The sequence below is a fragment of the Diabrotica virgifera genome, chromosome 5, assembly GCF_917563875.1.
Source record: "Diabrotica virgifera virgifera chromosome 5, PGI_DIABVI_V3a".
Classification (NCBI taxonomy): domain Eukaryota; kingdom Metazoa; phylum Arthropoda; class Insecta; order Coleoptera; family Chrysomelidae; genus Diabrotica; species Diabrotica virgifera.
The window spans coordinates 163,088,175-163,109,190 of NC_065447.1; the positions used below are offsets into that span (position 1 = coordinate 163,088,175).

The window sequence follows — 21,016 nt, forward strand, 5'->3', positions numbered from 1 at the left end:
CTTTTTCGTCAGTAGTGGTTGCCAATTGAAAAGTATCTTGCTGTTTGTGAAGGACGTTCAGCTTTCTTTCAAAGAATTCTACGGGTTTGTCTTTTTTATCTGGATGTTTGCTATTTAAATGTCGAAGTAACTTTGATGGCTTCATGCTTTCGTTTGACAATACTTCTCCACAAATAACACATTGTGGTTTATTGGAAATAATGGTAAAACCATATTTAAGATATTCATCACTGTAAAGTCTGTTTTTCTTTTTATTACTGCCACTTCCAGACGTAGATGGTTCTGCACTTCTTTTTAAAAACTTATCCATAATTTGTAATTTATCGTAGACGTAAATACGTAAACGGGAATACGTAAGTCGCAAAATATTTACTCATTACTTAATACCGCTGCATTCGCCACAACGTGCTGTTTCGAACTGAGGTCTCATTGCACATCGCCGCTTATATAAAGCCAAAACGAGGCTACGAGAACGTTCCAGAGTGCCATCTAGTAGCGAAGTAAGGAGTAGAGCCTTCGCGAATATCATGGAAAAGTATTGCGATGTAGACACAAAGATGTCGCGGTGTACAATGTGCAGTCGACTTTTTATTATTTATTTTTATTGTAAATGCTAGTCTGGCAGAAGTACTACTAGTGTACTAGTGGGACAGATCGCAATTATTAAAATAATTGTTGAATTTTTTAAATGTATTTAGTTTGAATTTAAACAGTAAAGTAAAATAAAATTTGAGAAACCATCAGTTGTAAATTAGGCACGGTATTTTTGTCGCTATTTTGGTTTGGGTGATGAGTAGGGAGTCGTGAACAATTTTTTAACAAAAAGGGGTCGCGCTTTAGATAAGTTTGGGAAACACTGATTTAATAGATCATCCTTCAAAACCCCTTTTTTCCAATTTTCATGAATCTGTTGCCTTTAGTTCTCGAGATATTTCTAATAGGCCCTTTATTTGCCTCACCCTGTATATTAAACTTAAAATAAATTATTCTAACTAAATATTAAATTCTCTACCATTTGGCTATAACAAATATTTGATAAAACTTCCTATGACGATTTTAAATCTTCTTCAAACTTCCTAAAATCTTTAATCGCGATTATCTCTAAACAATGGTTTTGTTAGTTATCGGGTTTTCGCTCGAACCCCTCGATTTATTAAAAAAAGAACCTTTTTGGGCTACATCACAGAACGTTTTCGGAATGACAATGTCATCTTTAGTGTTGCTTACAAGGCATACATGGTTAAATCCACTAAAAATATATGTTTGAAAACCTTTTAAATGGTATAAAATTATATTGAATTTTGGTGGATAATACAATATGATGTTTGAACTTCAACTGGTTTTACATCAGAGCAACGCAGAACTCTCAACTATGTGGGTTGCTGGCTCTAAATAGCAACATCGTTTAGAGCGGTTTCTGTCCGGGCCAACAACTCGTTGAGAAGTTGAGAGTTCTGAGTTCACACAGCCAAATTTATCCACTGTCGGGCAGAGGCCTCCTCAAGATGTCTCCACCCTTCTCTGTCCTGCGCCGCTGCAATCCAGTTTGTCGCTATTCGTTGAATGTCGTCCGTCATCTGGTGGGTGGTCATTCACGACTTCGCTTGTCTGCCCTTGCCCGACACTCTAAAATCTTCTTTGTCTATCTGTTGTCTCTGTGTCTTGCGATGTGTCTTGACCATTTTCACTTCAACTTAGTAATGCGTTTTATGATGTCTTCCACTCCAGCTTTTCGCCGTATCTCATCATTTCGTATTCTGTCTCTCAAAGTTAGGCCAAGAATGAATATCTCCATTTTTCCTTGTGCTACTTTTACTTTCAATATCAGTGTTTCAGCTCCACAAGTAAGCACTGGAAGTACGCAATGGTTAAATGCTTTTCCTTTTAGCTTTATTGGGATGTTTTCCTTGAATACGTTTCTCAGTTTGCCACACGCTGCCCATCCTAACGCTATTCTTCTAGATAAATCGCATGTTTGGTTGTCTCTACTTATTTCTATGGCCCAGATAGATGTTTTTCAGCCTGACAGATATATATTTCGATATGGCAGTTTTCTAGTTTCAATGGTCCTCTAGGTACTAAATTGGCCATCATTGTTTTTCCTCAAAGTTTATTTCCAACCTTACTTTTTGGGAAACTAGTTGTAGTTGTTGCAGAATTTCCTGACTTCCTTTAAGTCGTCGGTTATTAGAACTATGTCATCTACAAATCGTAGGTGGTTCAGGATTTCGCCATCAATATTCAAACCTCTGTTTTCCCATTCTAACATCTGGAAGGCATGCTGCATTACGGAATTGAATAGTTTACGTGACATGTTGTCCCCTTGTTTAACTCCCCTTTTTAGTTTTATTTTTTAAGTTTGGGTGTGGAGCTTTATTGTTGTTGTGGCATTTGCATTTGCATATATGTTGAATAATGTTGGTATGTCGGTAGTCGATTCTACAATTACTCAAAGCTCTCAAGATGGCTACCATCGCGAAAGTGCCAAAGGCTTTATTATTGTCAACAAATACTAGAACCAGCGGCCGGTTGTACTCTATAGTTGTTTCGATTAGGGCCTTTGGACAAGTTAGATGGTAATTTGTACCATACCCAGGGCGGAATCCTGCCTATCCTGCGTTGATATGATGTAAATCAAGTTAAGATTCAAACATCATATAATATTATCTACAACAATTTAATATAATTTTATACAATTTAAAGGGTTTTCACTCATATATTTTTATTGACTAACCATGAATATGTTACAAGCCAAACCCGATTTCAAGATAAACTCGTTTGGCCTAGGCCAAACTAGTTTGTCCTGAACGCGTTAGGATAAACTAGTTTATCCTAGACCAAACTAGTTTGTCCTAAACGTGATAGGATAAACTAGTAAGCCCATTGTAATATACCTACAATATCAAAATAAACAGATAAACTGAATAAAATGCTCTGTAGTAGGAAAAAAATCAGTTTTAGTAAAAGATATTGACTCATTAAAATTAGGTGATGGTCAATTATTGGTAATACAAACAATTATATTATAAAAAATAATCAGTGTTTTTTAAAAAACAATAATAATTATACCTCAATTATAAACATTATTTATTTTTCCATGGAGTGTTTTGGTGACACATTATCATTGCCGTTTTTCTCTTGCATCTGTTTGTGGAACAGTTTTTGTTGCAGCTACATTTGACAAAACATTGACCTGATCCAACTGAACCTCTCGTAGCTGCAACCCCTAACGATATTTCAGTGCCTTAGTTTATATCTACTAGGTACCTCTGAAAAGTTTGATGGGAAAAATGTCGAATTCTGATCTGAAATCAATTAAAAACCTTTTAGAGACATTAATGTCACAAAAAGTTAGATAAATTATCTCTAATATATCGCTAAGGGTTGCAGCTACAAGAGATTCAGTTGGATCGGACAATGTTTTGTCAAATGTAGTTGGAACCATGATACCATAAATAACAAGGTAGGATCTTCCCGTAGCACAACTACGTCCGAGTTCGCGCATCGCATGACGTAACTGGAGACCGGAATTTAAATTCTTGTTAGCTTATAGTCCAGGCTGTATCGTCGCCCCTGTTAGGTAACATATTCCGATTCCATTTTTTTGCACATACTCACTTAAAAAGAGTTCCTTATAACAAATACGTAGAGTGCCGGGAGGTGCCGCGTTCGGAAAAATGTTTAAACAATTTTTTTAAACAAATTAAAAAAAATCAATTGTTTTACTTCGTATAATTTTTTTAGATTCTTTGGGTCATTATGAGCCAAAAAGGTCTCTTGTAATTTTTCTCTAAAATTGACTGTTGTTGAGTTATACTCGAATTAAAATTTGAAAAATGCGAAAATGGCCATGTTCAAGGCTTAATAACTCGGTTAAAAATTATTATTATGAAAGTCAAAAGTGACTGAATCAAAGTTGAAAGCCTCCCCTATAGGATTCTGAAGAAATTTTGTCATGATTTTATTACTGAGCTGTTATTTTTAATTGTTAACTATGAGCGCTAAGTAAGGTGGCCGTCAATGTGAGTGCAAGTGAGATGCACCATTAGATGGCCGGAATGGTGCATCTCTTCCGCACTCACTATTTACGGCCGCCTATACGCAGTTAGAGCTCTTTGTTAATAATTAAAAATAACAGCTTACTAATAAAATAATGACAAAAAATTGTTCGGGATCTTGTAGGGTGGACTATAAACTTTGATTTAGTCACTTTTTAACTTTCATAGTAATAATTTTTAACTGAGTTACTAAGCCTTGGAAATGGCGATTTTCGCGTTTTTCAAATATTAAATCTAATATTAAATCTAACTTAATCGCGTATAACTCGACAACAATAAATTTTAGAGAAAAATCATAGGAAACCTTTTTTGCTTATAATGGCCCAAAAAATCTAAAAAAAAAAATGAACGAATTGAAAAAATTAATTTTTTGAATTTGATTAAAAAAATTGTTTAAACAATTTTCTGACCGTGACACCTCCCGGTACCCCGTGGATTTGTTTTAGGAAGGAATTCTTTTTTAGTGAGTTTGTGCAAAAAGATCGAATCGAAATAATTTACCTAACGGGGCGACCATACAGCCTGGACTATACAACCGCGAGCAATTCAAACTAATCTGACATCATTCGGACCTTACGAACCATTACGAACTTGGGTCTCCAGTTACGTCACGACTCCCTTCTCTTCCAGATGCGCAATACATTATCTTATTATTTATTATTTATATTATCATGGTTGGAACAAAAACTGTTGCACAAACAGATGCAAGTGCAACAAGGCAATTATAGTCCGCAATTATAATTTTCACCAAAACACTCCATGGAAAAATAAATAATAATTTTTATAATTGATAATGGTTAATGGTACTTAGCGATATCAAAATATGCTGCATTTCAGTATTGAGTTGTATGTGAATTTGTGCAGAAATCATTGGGGTTTTTTTTATTTTACATTATTTGTTTATTGCGATTTGCATAAAAAGATATGTAGATATTGAGGAGTAGGTAATCATATTTGGGAGAAATTATTTCAGCGTAGGAAACTAATATTTTAGGGAACATTATTTTGGATAATAAATGTAACAATAAAGTGAATGGCTTCCTATTATCTATATATTTATATTCTTGGCGGATCATCTTTACAAGAATTATAAGTTATAATGATTATAATTTTATGGATGCTGAAGAGATTGATGTAATAGTGCTACCACAGAAAACTAATTTTTTAATAAGTGAAGATGAAGCTGACGTTGATTTTGAAAAGGATGATGACCTTTGTAGAAAAATATGCCAATAAAATCAGATCCAAGAAGTGGTATTGGTCAATATTCACACGATTTATTGAAATGATATTAGTAAATTCATGGCTAATGTACAAATCAGTCAATAAGTCAAATATTATTATATTAGACATTCGTCGATTTGTAGCAGTTGTAGACCACTGTAGTTCTGTCGTTCTGTAGTTCTGGTACTCCCTGGCAGTTCATTAGGATATGGCAGTTTAGCTACAACTTCGCGTTTAAGTATTAGTCCAGAGAAATAAGATTTTTCTCGTGACACATCCCTCTCCAGGCCGAAACCAAATTTTTTGAGTAGTATGGACATCTATATTAATAACCTATATGTTTCCTGCAGCCGATTTTGTTGATATACATAGTTATAAACAAATGAAGATCAAAGGACGGTAAATTTTCGCTTTTTTCGTCTATGTATTACTAAAAAGTGAAGCATTCTAAACAAATTTGAGAATAAGAAACTCATAACTCATATAAAAAGTAAGAAAATCTACGGTTTCGTTTTGATTTAAATCTGTCTCCTTCCATCCTCCGATAGTACTATTTCTAGGTCTACCTGTTGTCAAGGAGGCTATGAAGAAGACAAATTTACACCATCACGACCGTAGTTTCTCGATATGAATTAAAACAATTTATATCGCAGTATGGTTAGAACGCCCTCTAACGGGGAATAAGTGAAGTGAATTTCGACTCGATTCAAGTTCTCTGTTTAACCCAGGTATGACAATACCAAAAGGCACCGTTAGGAATCATTCCAAATTTCGGTTCAGAGAACTCGTATGAATCGAGTCTGTGTACTCTAATACAGAGTATGACATTAGTAAAATAAGAAAATCTACGGTTTCGCTTTGATTTAAAGTCGTGATTTACGGTCGTGATGGTGTAAATTTGTCTTCTTCATAGCCTCCTTGACAACAGGTAGACCTAGAAATAGTACTATCGGAGGATGGAAGGAGGCAGATTTAAATCAAAACGAAACCGTAGATTTTCTTATTTTACTAATGTCATACGTCGAAACGAAAGATATAATATGATTTTGGGCGCGGAATTCCAAATATGCTATCCATAACTCGATAAAATGTATAGTTCGGTAGCTTCGTTTCTAGTTTTTTTTAAGCTTTTTTCGAAGCCAAATAACGGGAAAACTTTGTTTTTTTTTTGAGGAAAATTTAAATAAACTTTTTTTAAGTATACAATTAGATCTTTCAAAAAAGATAAAAAAAATTTTTCTCTACGAAAAAATCAGTGAAAACAACCCCCTAACTACCCTCCTAATGAAAAAGTCTTCTTCACTTTTGTATCTTCACCTTTGTATATTCTTCACCTTTGTATATATCTGTATTACCAATACACCCAAGAAGTTTGACCTATTTTAAAGGCCTAATTTTAGAAAAATTGCAATTTCGTATTTTTCACCTTTTACTTCATACTTTTCATTTTGTCATACCTGGGTTAAACAGAGAACTTGAATCGAGTCGAAATTCACTTCTCATATAAAAAGCTTCAATATCGCGTTCGCTGAATATATCTATCCTAATTGGTTGTTTAGAAAATTGGAAAATAAATCATAAATTTTGAGTTTTTATAAATATTCATAATTTATGTAAAAATTAACTTAGAACCTTCTTATTAAACGGAATGCTGAGACTTATTGTGCTTAAATCATATTTTAAATTTTAAAGCAGTTAGTCAAATTGTTTAAAAGTTATTTAATTTGTTTTTCCCAAATTAATTTTTTTTCAACACTATTAGTCAGAAAATTATAAGGTTGCAGTAATACTTCGGACAGTTTATAAAAGAAGAGCATTTATACTATTAACTCAATTAAAAAAAGATTACAAAAAGTAATTTAAACAGTGTAAAATTATTTTGAAAAACATGTCGAGTTTTTGCTTACTTATAAACAATTAGAATAAATTTGTAACCGTTGCCCGTATAGGTCTGGATCCCGCGTATGAAAAAAAAGTTGATTAATAGCAAGCTGAAAATTTGTTAATAGCTTAAGGGTGTCTAGTCGGATAAACTTTGATATATGGGAACGCTGGAACAGGGGCAGTTTTAATTGTGGAACAGGTTAAAAATTTGGAACGGTCACACCACAAAAACGGCACATTTATTTTGTCCGACAGAACAGACTTAAACTCTCCGAACAGAGATTAAAGTCTCATGCAAAAATCAGACTGCTATTTATCACCGGTCATAATTCCTGTCATTTGACATATTCTACATGTTCCACTCATTAGAATGCCCATTTGGTGATAAATAGCAGTCTGATTTTTGCATGAGAGTTTAATCTCTGTTCTAAGAGTTTAAGTCTGTTCTGTCGGACAAAATACATGTGCCGTTTTCGTGGTCTGACCGTTCCAAATTTTTAACCTGTTCCACAATTAAAACTTCCCCTGTTCCAGTGTTTCCATATATCAAAGTTTGTCCGACGAGACACCCTTAAGCTATTAACAAATTTTAAGCTTGCTATTAATAAACTTTTTTTTCATACGCGGGATCCAGCGGGACTGAATTTTTATTGCTTTAAAATTTAGGGTATGATTTAAGCACCAGAAGTTTCAGCATTCCGTGTAAAAATAAGGTTCTAAGTTAATTTTTACATAAGTTATGAATATTTATATAAACTCAAAATTTATGATATTTTGCACTTTTCTAAGCAACCAATAAGGATAGACATATTCAGCGAACGCCATATTAAAGTTTTTTATACGATTTATAAATTTCTTACTCTCAAATTTGCTTAAAGTGCTTAAATTTTTGTTAATAGACGAAAATAGCGAAAATTTACCGTTTTTTTTATCTTCATTTGTTTATAACTATGTATATCATCAAAATCGGCTGCAGGAAATATATAGGTTATTATTATAGATGTCTATAATTACTCAAAAAATTTTATTTCGGCCTGGAGGGGGTTGTGCCAACAACAGGATATTTTTTTCCCTGTTTCTCTGAAATATATACCTAGAGTTAAGATCATTCGGTATCGGGTAGAAAAATCCACAATTTTGCTTGAGGCGTAGTTTGCTGAACTGTACCAATCTGTCCCCGTCTATTTAATCCAATCTGCCCCAACTGACCCTGGCGTCTAAAAAATGCACTCTATACTTGTACTTAAATATGGCATTTAACCTATGAACGTCTTATATTCTTACATTAAATCACAAATAACAACGCTCTTTGTTTTGCGGACTTCTACCAATTGATGGAATGTTAACAAAATTTACTTTTGCGCCTAAAATTTTCAGTTGACCACAAAATTTTTAAATGTGCGCCTACGCATACTTGTATTTATGATGGCTTCATTTTTGCTGACAGCGCACCCATAACTGAATGTGCCCCGTGCCCCCCATGTACCATTGTACCAATGTATAATGTACCCCACACTACCTTACTCTATGCCACATTACCTTTATTAATATTGTTGCTTTCTTCAAATTAGTTTAAAAACTAATCTAACCGTAATTGGTCAATACTCGGTAATCAGTAACTCCATAATCTCGTAATCGGTAAGGTCAACAATTCATTCCATAAAAAATCAATAGTATTATCAATATTTCATTCGATATCAATAAAAGTAGCTACAGCGATTATTTCATTCATAGGAGATTCTGACCAATAGAAAGCTACAGAAATCTGAATTAAATCGATAATTTTTATAATCTCCCGTCGTTAAGTATATTACGTCAGATGCCCTTCGTTGCTACATTCAGTGACATTAATGACAATTAATGTTTTAAAAATTATAAAAGTGATGACTTTCAATCGTCAAATATTTATAAAAACTGTGTGTTTAATGATACTTACATAAATAAATTACAATAAAATTTTGGTTTTGAACAGTTTTATTCATGAAATAATCGCAACAAATTGCACTCGACCTCTGAAATTAATATAGAATTTTTGCTCTCGTGACACTTTGACATAATTTCACTCGCCTTCGGCTCGTGAAATTAAAACTGTCAAAGTGTCACTCGGGAAAAATTCAATAATTTCAGAGCTCTTGTGCAATTACTACTGATAATCTTCTATTACAATTCATATTGTTTACTATACCTAGTACCTTAGTCCATTCTTTCACGGTTTTTGCTCTAAATTTTAAAGAACCGCTTGGATTGACATGAAATTTGGCATACGTATAGCTTACATGTCAAAGAAAAAAAGTGATATTGTGCCGATGTGTGCTTTTGTACTGGGGTGACTTTCACCCCCTATTGGTGGTGAAAAAATATATGTCCAAAATAAGTCCGGAAATGGGTAAACTGACTAATTTTAAGTAACTCTTGTTCTATAGAGCTTTTTCGCCAAGTCAACACTTTTCGAGTTATTTGCGAGTGAATATGTTCATTTTTCAACAAAATAACCACATTTTTAGACGCTTTTTCGCAAATATTTCAAAAAGTAAGTATTTTGTCAAAAAAAAACGTTCTTAGCAAAAATATAGCTTATAAAAAAGTAAAAAAAAATGGTGTACGCGTTAGGTCTCTGGATCTCGTAGAACCGGAGTTATAGCCAATGAAAAACAGATTCATATTCACCAAATTTCAAATAGAACATTTCAACGTGCAATATCCAAAAAAGTTAAGCACTTTTTGGGGAAAACCCATTATAACTTTTTCGTAGTGTTTAAAAAAAGCTTTATTTTTGTTTTTACAAAAAGTTTCTAGCATTAAAGTTAAGCAAGTTACGCTCAAAATAAAGTTGGTCCCTTTTGTGTTTTCAAAAAAAAATCGGGAAGACCACCCTCTAATTAGCAACTTAAATGAAATTAATCGTTACCACTCCACAAATTATTTTACTTATGTTGTGTTTATATGATCTGTAAGTTTCATCGATTCAAAGTGCTTATTTTTGAAAAAATTTGCTTTGAAAGTAAAATTCTTAAGAATTTAAATTTTGAAAATGATGCTTTTTTTCAAAATAACTTAAAAATTATTAGAGAGACCAAAATCTCGAAAAACAAAAAAAAAATCAGATTTGCTTTTCTGAATATCATGTATTTTTTTGTTTTTCTGTTAGACAAAAATTGATTAAGATTTGGTGTTCCTAAATTTGCATACATTCGTGATCAGTGACTCGTTCAACCCCTTTTAACTAGAGCCCTTTCAATAATAAGGAATTTGAACCGATAAAACTTACAGATCATATAAAAAATATATACACGAGTCAAGAAACTTGTGAAGTCGTAACGATTAAGTTCATTTAAGATACTAATTAGGGGGTGATTTTCTCGATTTTTTTACCAAAACCAAAAGGGACTATCTTTATTTTGAGCGTAACTTGTTTAATTTTGATGCTAGAAATTTTTTTTATAAAACAAAAAAAAAACTTTTTTTAAACACTTTAAATAAGTTGTAATGAGTTTTCCCCGAAATGTGCTTCATTTTTGGTTATTTCACGTTAAAGTATTCCATTTGGAATTTGACAAATATGAACCTATTTTTATTAGCTACAACTCTGCTTCTACTAGGTGTAGAGACGTGATATATACACCATTTTTTAAAAAATTTTACAGGCTATATTTTTGATTAGAACATTTTTTCGACAAAATACTTACTATTTGAGTTATTTGCGAAAAACTGTCTAAAAGCGTGGTTATTTTGTTGAAAAAATGAACATATTCACTGCCAAATAACTCGAAAAGTATTGACGTAGTGAAAAAACTCTATAGAACAAAAGGTACTTAAAATTAGCCAGTTTATCCATTTCCTGACTTTCTTTGGACGAATATTTTTTCACCCACAGAAGGGGGTGAGAACCACCCCCAGGGCAAAAGCACATATCGGCACAATATCAGTTTTTTTCTTTGACTTCTTAGCTATGTGTATGCCAAATTTCATGTCAATCCAAGCGGTTCTTTAAAATTTATAGATTTTGCAATATTTTACCGTTAAAGAACGGACTACTAGTTAACAGTTCCACCCACAGCGGTACATTATGTTGAGTAATAATTTGTTATTGTCTTAATATAAACAAGTAAGTATAGTTATGACCAGAATCTACACAAATATAATAATAACATTTACAGTACAAAACCGAGTGGAGGTCGTTATAGAGTTAATATATTTTTATCGTTTAAAGTTTTCAATTATTTCCTCGTAGTTGTTTGAAATAACTAGTTCGACAGCCCGTTATAATGTTGGAAGTAACCTTAAGGCTGGTATGTGTTAAAAACATATATTATATATTAAAAAATAATTTCTTTAAGTTTTCTACAAAATTTGGCGACTGAACATCAACAACCATAGAAAAAGTGCTAAAAATTTTATATTTTTTATCAACAACATCGAAAAAGTGCCACAAATAAATCCATTTCGCTTCTTTTTTATCTATTTTCTTATTTATTTATCTATTTTCTCTTTATGTTCAGCTATATTTTTGTTGTTAATTGTTTAAGTGCCAATCTTAGTATTTATTTGTGGGTGATATCACCCACTTATTTTTGTTTTCCAATCTAGATTTAATTTGTTTTACTCTTTTATTTTTGTTTTTTGTTAAATCCCGTTGGCTTTTTTGTCGACATAGGTACCTTCTTTAGTGAAATTAAAAAATAAGATTGTACTCCTATTCGCTCAGTGCGTGACCATGGTGGGGATACACGAAACTTTGCCAGCGACCGTAGCGGCGAAATATAACAATTTTGGCGAATTTTTGTAATGTCAGTGTCATTATGTTCTTTCGCGGATCCTGTCGATGACTTTTAGTCCACCACAACTTAGTCACAATTAGTTATATGCGCACAACGCATGCGCACTTTAATTCCATATTATATTTATTTAATGTTTTATCATTTATTAATAAACATACCGGTATATCTATTATTAATTAATAATTAATTAATAATATTAATTAATAGTAAATATACCTTTTATATTTATCTATCAACGGTATTATTTATGTTATTTTAAAGTGCGCCTGCTCCACTTGTCGTGGACTAGTCCCTGACTGTCTCCGCGAACACACAATGTTTGTATAACAAATATTATCAAAAATGGTAAATAAATACTACATACAGAGAGAGTCTGTAATTTGGAATAAATTCAATATCTCAAATACTAATGGTTTTTTTGAAAAATGCCCAGACCCGTCGTTTAGTATTTCAAATTGTCCTTTTTGACATGCAATAATAATGTATACAGCATGTCCCAATTTAGAGATATGACGTCATCGTTGATTTTTTTAAATGGTAAGACTGTCATTTTGATAACTATTTTGATAGGGTGTGTAAATCCATACATAAATGCAAAATATCAAATTTTTATTCTCTACCATTCACAACAAAATAAAAAATAACCAAGTTATGTCTGTAATTTGGAATAAATTCAATAATTCAAATACTAATTGTATTTTTGAAAAATGCTCAGACCCGTCGATTAGTAATTCAAATTGTCATTTTTGACATACAATAATAATGTATACAGGGAGTCCCAATTTAGAGATATGACGTCATAATTGATTTTCTTAAATAGCAACACTATCATTTTGATAGCTATTTTAATAGGGTGTGTAAAGTTATACATAACTGCAAAATTTCAAATTTTTATTCCCTACCATTTACAAGATACTAAAAAATAACAGAGTTATGAAAAACAAGTAATCGAATAATAATTGAATTTAATTATTTCAATTAAGCAAAAATGCTCATAATGTTGCTCATTGACTATTTGACAATAATTATTAAGGGCAAAATTATGAGCATTTGCTTAATTGATATAATTAAATAATTCAATTATTATTTGATTACTTGTTTTTCACAACTTTGTTATTTTTTATTATCTTGTAAATGGTAGGGAATAAAAATTTGGAATTTTGCAGTTATGTATAACTTTACACACCCTATGAAAATAGCTATTATTTAAAATGAGAGTGTTGCCAATTATGAAAATCAATGATGACGTCATATCTCTAAATTGGGACACCCTGTATACATTACTATTGTATGTCAAAAATGACAATCTGAAATACTAATCGACGGGTCTAATAATTTTTCAAAAAACAATTAATATTTGAATTTATTGAATTTATTCCAAATTACAGACATAACATTGTTATTTTTTATTATCTTGTAAATGGTAGAAAATAAAAATTTTATATTTAGCAGTTATGTATAACTTTACACACCCTATGAAAATAGCTATCAAAAGGACAGTGTTGCCATTTACGAAAATCAACGATGTTGTCATATCTCTAAATTGGTACACCCTGTATACATTATTATTGTATGTCAAAGAGGACAATTTGAAATACTAATCGACGGGTCTGAGCATTTTTCAAAAAAACAATTAATATTTGAGATATTGAATTTATTCCAAATTACAGACTCTCTCTGTATATACAGGGTGATTGATTAGTGGGGTAAAGCTCCGTAGGTTTGTAGATAGTAATATATAGCGATAAAAGTGAATAACAAAAATTGTAGCCAACTTTGAGCTTCACATTACAAAATTAGTTGTAATGTTACAAGGTGTTTGATAACATAGTGGCAGACTAAAATTGTATTTTTTTAAAATAGAACACCCTTTATTTTATTTTATATTCAAAATCCTGTCAACTTTTTCATCACAAAATTATAAAGGTTGGGTATGTTATACAGCGTATTTACAAAGTTATAACCAATTTTATATGAAAATCGTAACAAGTTCAACCCCCTTTATAAATACAAACAAGAACAACGGCAATGGTTTATTGATGCCATATTTTTTATTTATTGTCAAAGTTTTTAAAAATGATTGATATAGTGCGGCAGATTCGTGCAAATATTATAAGAATTGCACATTTAATGATACAAGCATATAATTTGGTCCACATATACTGCACATGCACATATAAAGGTTCAAATTTATATATGAGACCATCTCAGATTTTGCCTTTTACAAAAATGGCGTTCATTCAAAATGGGCAACTATTCGTATGTGACTAATAGCACGATATCTTTTGCATGTAAAAGTCCGATTTCAACCAAATTTGGTACATTGGTTCTTTTTGTGATTTACAAGATCGATGTCGTGAACTGGAAGAATCGGTTTACCAGAAGTTATGTTTTTCCTGGATTTTTTATGTAAACTATTTTATATTATGTAAATAATTTATTTTCAATTTTCTCACCCTGTAATAAATGCATAACGTATCTTCACATGTTACTATGTGTGCCAGATTCGTGCCAATATTATAAGAATTATTGTTAGTTGCGTCACTGAAGGTGGATATGAGCTATCACCTCCAATTTCGTTCAACCTCCATCGATTTGCATGAAAATTGGTGAGTGGTTAGAGTATATCTCAAAAAATAAAGATGACATTGTGCCGACTTGCGCTTTTACCATGGGGTGGATGCCACCCCTTCTTCAGGTGAAAATTATTTTATTAAAAATAACCCCATAATTAGATAGGGGGACAAATTCTAAGTAAAATTTGTTATATAAAGTTATTAAAATAAATCAAAACTTTTTGAGTTAATAAAGATCAAAATTTTTAATTTTTTGTAAGAAAAATGCATGTTTTAACCGATTTTTATAGATAACTCAAAAAATATAAGTTTTTACAAAAAAATTTATAATTACCAAAATTGAAGCTAATAAAAAATTAACCAAACTCCGTACTAAAAAAACCTTTTAATGTAAACTAAAAGTGAGTTATAGGTAATTGAATGCATATTTTTTTCGGCGAGTACCCAAATCTAACTATTCAAGCTTAAATTACGGGAAAATGATGCATTTTATAACATAAACTTATTAAACATTTTCGAAAGTACTTAGAAATATCTATCAAATGAGATACCGAACAAGTTGATAGCATCAAAATTTATGATCCAAAAATTTTTCAAACTTTATCTTTTAAAAATTTTTCCAAAAAATGTTACCATTTTTTTTAATAACTCCGATAATTTTTAAGATATCAGATTCACCTAAAAACAGTTTGAAAGGTAATTGCAAAAACTATTAAAACGCGTTAAATATAATCTCTCAAACCTCTTACTTTTTTAAAAATCAAAGATTAAATGACCACGGTTACATGGTTCTCGCAGAAAAATTTAAGCTTTAAACGTTTGTATCTAGGTTATTTTTCACCCTACAGAAATGGTAAAAATGGTATAATATTTGATATAGAAAAAACTATAATTTGGTTATTTACTATTTTTTACGTATATTGAGTATTTTTATAGTGATTATCAAAAGAAAATGAAAATGACGATAATTTAAAAAATTCTGATTTTTTAAATTAAGATTTTTTTTTCAAAAATATGCATTCTAAACCGGTGAAAATTGTTAAAATCATTACTTATGCTAATACAAAGAAATTTTGTAAGGATTACCATAAATTTTAATTTTTGTGGAAATGGTGTATGTTTAATCACTTTTTCCTAAAAAATTCGAAAGGGTTCTCTTAGTTTCATCATAACTTGCTTAATTTTGATGCTATTAACTTCTTCTGGAGCTCATTTGTTAGGTATTCTGAAGTACTTTGATGATAAGTTTTTAACAGGTATATTTTATAAAATGCATCATTTTCCCGTTATTTAAGCTTGAATACCTAGATTTGAGTACTCATCGAAAAAAATATACATTCAATTACCTATAACTCACTTTGAATTAACATAAGTTTAGTAGGGTAAAAGGTAAAGTTTTCAATCCTAATAATAACATTAATAATATTATTATATTATAAACATACACACATGCTTACCAAGTCACCTAGGGCTCGATAACATGGAAAGAGTCCCACCAGAGCTCAATCCTTTTGATACCGTAGGTATCTGGGATGAGTGAATTTTCCCCTTAGAGGGAGTGTGAACCGTATGGCTAAATTTGAAAAACATTAAAAATATTACTAAAAGATTTTTAAATTGAAAACTTATTGGTCCTGGTGACAGCTCCAAGGCTTCTACAATATGCAAGCCAAATGGATGCTGCAGCGAAGACTAAAGGGATGGAATTCTACACTATGCAATTCACAAGCCCCGTCTGCAGCTTGGTAAAGTTCCAACGGAAAATGGACCTAGTTACTCTATAGGAGTAATACTAATATAAAATAAAAATGAAAATGAATTAAAAATGTATACCATTTTTATTCAGTTGCAATGCGAAGGCAAAACAATCTTATTTTTTACTTAGAATACGGAGCGCAGTACAGCACTCTGAATCGTCGATTTTCGACTCTTATTGGAGTCATCATCGGAGAGGCGTAGTCCTGCTGCTCCAGAGTAATAAAATAAAAATGGTATACATTTTTATTTTATTATAAGTTTAGTACTTTGAGAGAATAGTGTATTCAATTTTTTATTGTATTCAATTTTGGTAAGAATAACTTTTTTGTAAAAGCTAATAGTTTTTGAGTTATACGTGAGAAACCGCTTTAAAACATGCATTTTTTACGAAAAAATAAAATATTTGATCTTTAATCACTCAAAAAGTATTGATTTATGTTAATAATTTAATACAACAAATTTTGCTTAGAATTTATCCCTCTAACGATTTATGGTATTATTTTTAATAAAATAATTTTCACCCCAGAAAAGGGGTGGCATCCACCTCCTGGGCAAAAGCGCAAGTTGGCATCATGTCACCTTTGTTCCTTAAGGTATCCTCTAACTGCTCATCAATTTTCATGAAAATCTATGAAGGTTCAACGAAATCGGAGGTGAAAACCTTCAGTGACTGCACTATGTGCATTTAATGGTAGAAGCATATAATTTGGACCACATATACTACACATACAAAAGTTTAAATTTAGATATGAGGCCATCTCACATTTTGCCTTTTACAAAAATGGCGAGCATTCAAAATGGCGGCTGTACATATGTGACTAATAGCACTATAACTTTTGAACGAAAAGTCCGATTTCAGACAAATTTGGCATCAAGGTTCTTTTTTTGATGAATAAGATCGTGGTCTTGAACCGCAAGAATCGGTTAACCAAAAGTTGTGTTTTTACTGTTTTTATGTAAAAATATGTTGTTTTTTTTTTCAATTCTTTCACCTAGTATATATTAATTTTTCAAAATGGTAATACCGCCAATGAAATGAATGTAAAAATGTTTTTTAGTAAAGACTTTGAACTTTTTAGTTATGTTAATTACCATTTAATAAATGCATAACGTATCTTCACATGAACCTGTGTGCGGCAGATTCATTTTGTATGCCGGCCATTTTTGTAAAAGACAAAATCTGAGATGGCCTCATATCTAAATTTAAATCTTTGTATGTGTAGTGTGTGTGGTCCAAATTATATGCTTTTACCATAAAATGTACAATAATTCTTATATTATTTACACGAATCTGCCGCACATGGGTGAATAGGTACATGTGAAGATAGGTTATGCATTTATTAATTGGTAATTAACATAACTAAAGAGTTCAATATATTTCCTAAAAAATATTTTTACGCTCTTTTCAACGCCGGTATTAACTTTTTGAAAAATTAATATCTACAGGGTGAAAGAATTGGTAAAAAAATAACATGTTTTTACATAAAAATCAGGAAAACCACAACTTCTGGTAAATTGATTCTTCCAGTTCAAGACCTAGGTCTTACACATCAAAAAAGAACCTATATACCAACTTTGGTTGAAATCGGACACTTCACGAATTACTTTTTATACTAGATCTCTTTTTAACTCACTAGTTAAAGCAAAATTAAGCTGCTTTTTCATAGAAATCACAATAAGTTAAACAAGGATAAACAATACAGAATGTCTCTGATAGCTTATGAATATTGACGTTTTTAATTTTCAATGACAGTGACAGTTTATTGGTTTATTTGCATTTATTGTTTATGTGGTTTTATAAATCAATAGAGTTTTATTGATTTATCAATAAAGTTTTATTGATTTATCAATAAAGTTTATTTGGTTTTATATTTATAAAAAATAAATATAATATGTATTTCAGTTAAATAAACGAACAGTTGCAATACTGAATTTTTGGTCACCAGACAAAGACGAATATTAGTAATATCGTAGTGTTAATATCTCAATTTGTCAAAAATTTGCAATGTATTAGTGCACACTATTACTGTTTACCCAAAGGCACGATTAATTAAAAATATTAATAATTTATTTATGTAATTCACTCGATAGTTTTGTATTTCTCAACCTTAGGTAATATTCAATCTTCTTAGAACTATGAACTTTTTTGTTGTGACTGGTTTTTAATTTATTTATTACCGTTCTATATTTAGGTTTATAGGTCTTATATAACTATAAAATACGTTCACGGGATAATAGCTATTTCCTAATTATTACCACTTATGATAACATCAACCTATCTGCTATGACCTCGTAGGTAGAGGGTATAATTAAAAGTTCGCGAGCGCCAGTAGTGACAAGTCAGTGAACTTTTGTTGGAATTTTGACGTTGTGCTGAATTAAGAGTTGCAAAATAAGCGAATATAAAAAATGGCTCACGAAAGACTGCCAAAATACTGGTTACAATAGTAACGCGTATTCTACAAATTTCTTGTCGCTAAGCATAAGGTTACATTATTTGCGAGGGCCGAAAGTTTCTTAGAATAAACAAAAAGTTTCTTTTGAATCAGATATTTGAAATTAAAAATCACACTAAATTTTCTCTTTTCTTTCAACCTTGTAACTGATTAAAATAAACAGAATTCATTCAAACATTCTGCATTTCAATGTTTCAACAATATTTATTAGTTTTCTCAGAATTCGATAAAAAAATAAATACATTTAAAAAGCGTTGGCCAGAAACTTTACTTTTACGCTCTTAATTATTTGTTTAAGCGCAATTAGTGCATAATTTAATTTTTAAGTAAGTATTATACTATAAATTATATATTAAATTATTATACTTTTTTGCAGAATAAATGTTTTCTAATACTAGCTGTCAACATAAACTTCAAAACGATAAGCAAAATCTTAAAAATAATCATAATGAATAATAAATTCTGTCCTTACTGATATTAATTATCGATTACTATCCAATTACTGCTGTATACTGTAAATATTACACGATAAGAATTAAATAATAAGTTTAAAACAATTATTATTTGCTTTTCTCCTGTCCTCTTTAAATTTCCGGCCGAAACAGGAATACTAGTCCATACCAGCGAAACTCAAAGAGGATAGGCAACAATTTTCTCTTTAAATTTCCAGCGAAAGTGATTCCAGCAAAAGTGACTAGTAATCCGCTAGGTAGGTGGCGATACCAGCGAAGCTCATAGCGAATCAATATAACCACATTTAATCAAAATACAATTATTACGCATCAATCTCCTCAATAGTGAAAGCGATTAAGCACAAATAAAATACGTTCACGGGATAATAGCCATTTCCTAAATATTACCGCTGACACTCTGGCAGTATGTATCAGTAAGCTACACATCGACGTACGTTTCACCTTATTTTTTGATGTAACTTGTTTGAAAATGAATCGTGGCGCATGGGAAAGAAGAACTAGGTATATCTCCCGCGTAACCTACATTCAATATCGCCGGCCACTTTAAGCATTGCTTATGAGAGAACGGTTCATTATACACAAAAAGTGCTAATAAAAATTTTGGTTATCTCAGCTACATTTCTAGTTTGAAACATTTTTTCTACGGCTTAAGAGGAAACAGGTAGCAAAAACGAGTTCCAAAATTGTGGCTGTAATTTTGAATATTTTTCGAGATATTTGGCACACGTATTCATATTATAATAAAGAATGGCGGTACAGATCCCAATTTGAAAAATATATTAATATGTGGAAATTACTCTGTAAATAAATACAATATTAAAAAACGAGCCTGTACCGCCATTAAGAAGAACAAAAAATACACTTTCTTCAAATAAACTTTTTTATCCGATGCCTAGATTTTGTGTCATTTTGTCATTTTGGAACTACTAAAATTTTTTATTTCATTAGTAGTTCCAAAATGACACAAAATCTACGCATCGGATAAAAAAGTTTATTTGAAGAAAGTGTATTTTTTTGTTCTTCTTAATGGCGGTACAGGCTCGTTTTTTTAATATTGTATTTAATTACAGAGTAATTTCCACATATTAATATATTTTTCAAATTGGGCTCTGTACCGCCATTCTTTATTATAATACGAATACGTGTGCCAAATATCTCGAAAAAATATTCAAAATTACAGCCGCAATCTTGTAACTCGTTTTCGCTACCTGTTGATCGCTACTGTTTCCTCTTAAAGATTCTTGGTTATTCAATGTTTTTCGTTCCTCAACTAAGAGGGAGAGTTTATGGAATGCCCGGGGATAGGAATGGCAAAATATTTTGCAACTTTTTTTTGATCCAAAATTGACATTCTCGGCAAAATTCAACTTGTTCGTATAATGGTAGGGGAGCCCAAGAGGGGATTTTTGCAGTTACTCAAGCGCGTCAGATTATCATATGGGGAGAAACCTGGTGCCCTGCAGATGTGCCTCTACCATATATTAGCTCCTAACACAGTGGAGTTCGTTAAGGGAGGCCCGAAAAAAATATATCCTTAAAAATACTCGAAATTGTCAGATTAAGATAAGGTACAATCCCCTCTCCAGGCACAACCCCCTCCAGGCCGAAATCAAATTTTTTGAGTAGAATAGACATCTATAATAATAACCTATATGTTTCCTGCAGCCGATTTTGATGATACACATAGTTATAAACAAATGAAGATCAAAAAACGGTAAATTTTCGCTTTTTTCGTCTATTAACAAAAAGTTAAGCTCTTTAAGCAAATTTGAGAGTAAGAAACTCATAAATCGTATAAAAAACTTTAAT

The 21,016-nt window shown here is 31.3% G+C and overlaps 1 protein-coding gene across 1 annotated transcript in view; it reads left to right on the plus strand.

The window, feature by feature from the left end:
• The first annotated feature begins 11,416 nt into the window (after positions 1-11,416).
• The window catches only part of LOC114334979 (fatty-acid amide hydrolase 2-B), a 328,905-nt gene continuing 319,305 nt past the window's right edge, over positions 11,417-21,016 (plus strand). The window contains exon 1 of the mRNA XM_050651630.1: positions 11,417-11,455. Within this exon, the coding sequence (XP_050507587.1) occupies positions 11,432-11,455 (24 nt within the window). The 5' untranslated portion in view covers positions 11,417-11,431. The remainder of the gene's footprint in view (positions 11,456-21,016) is intronic.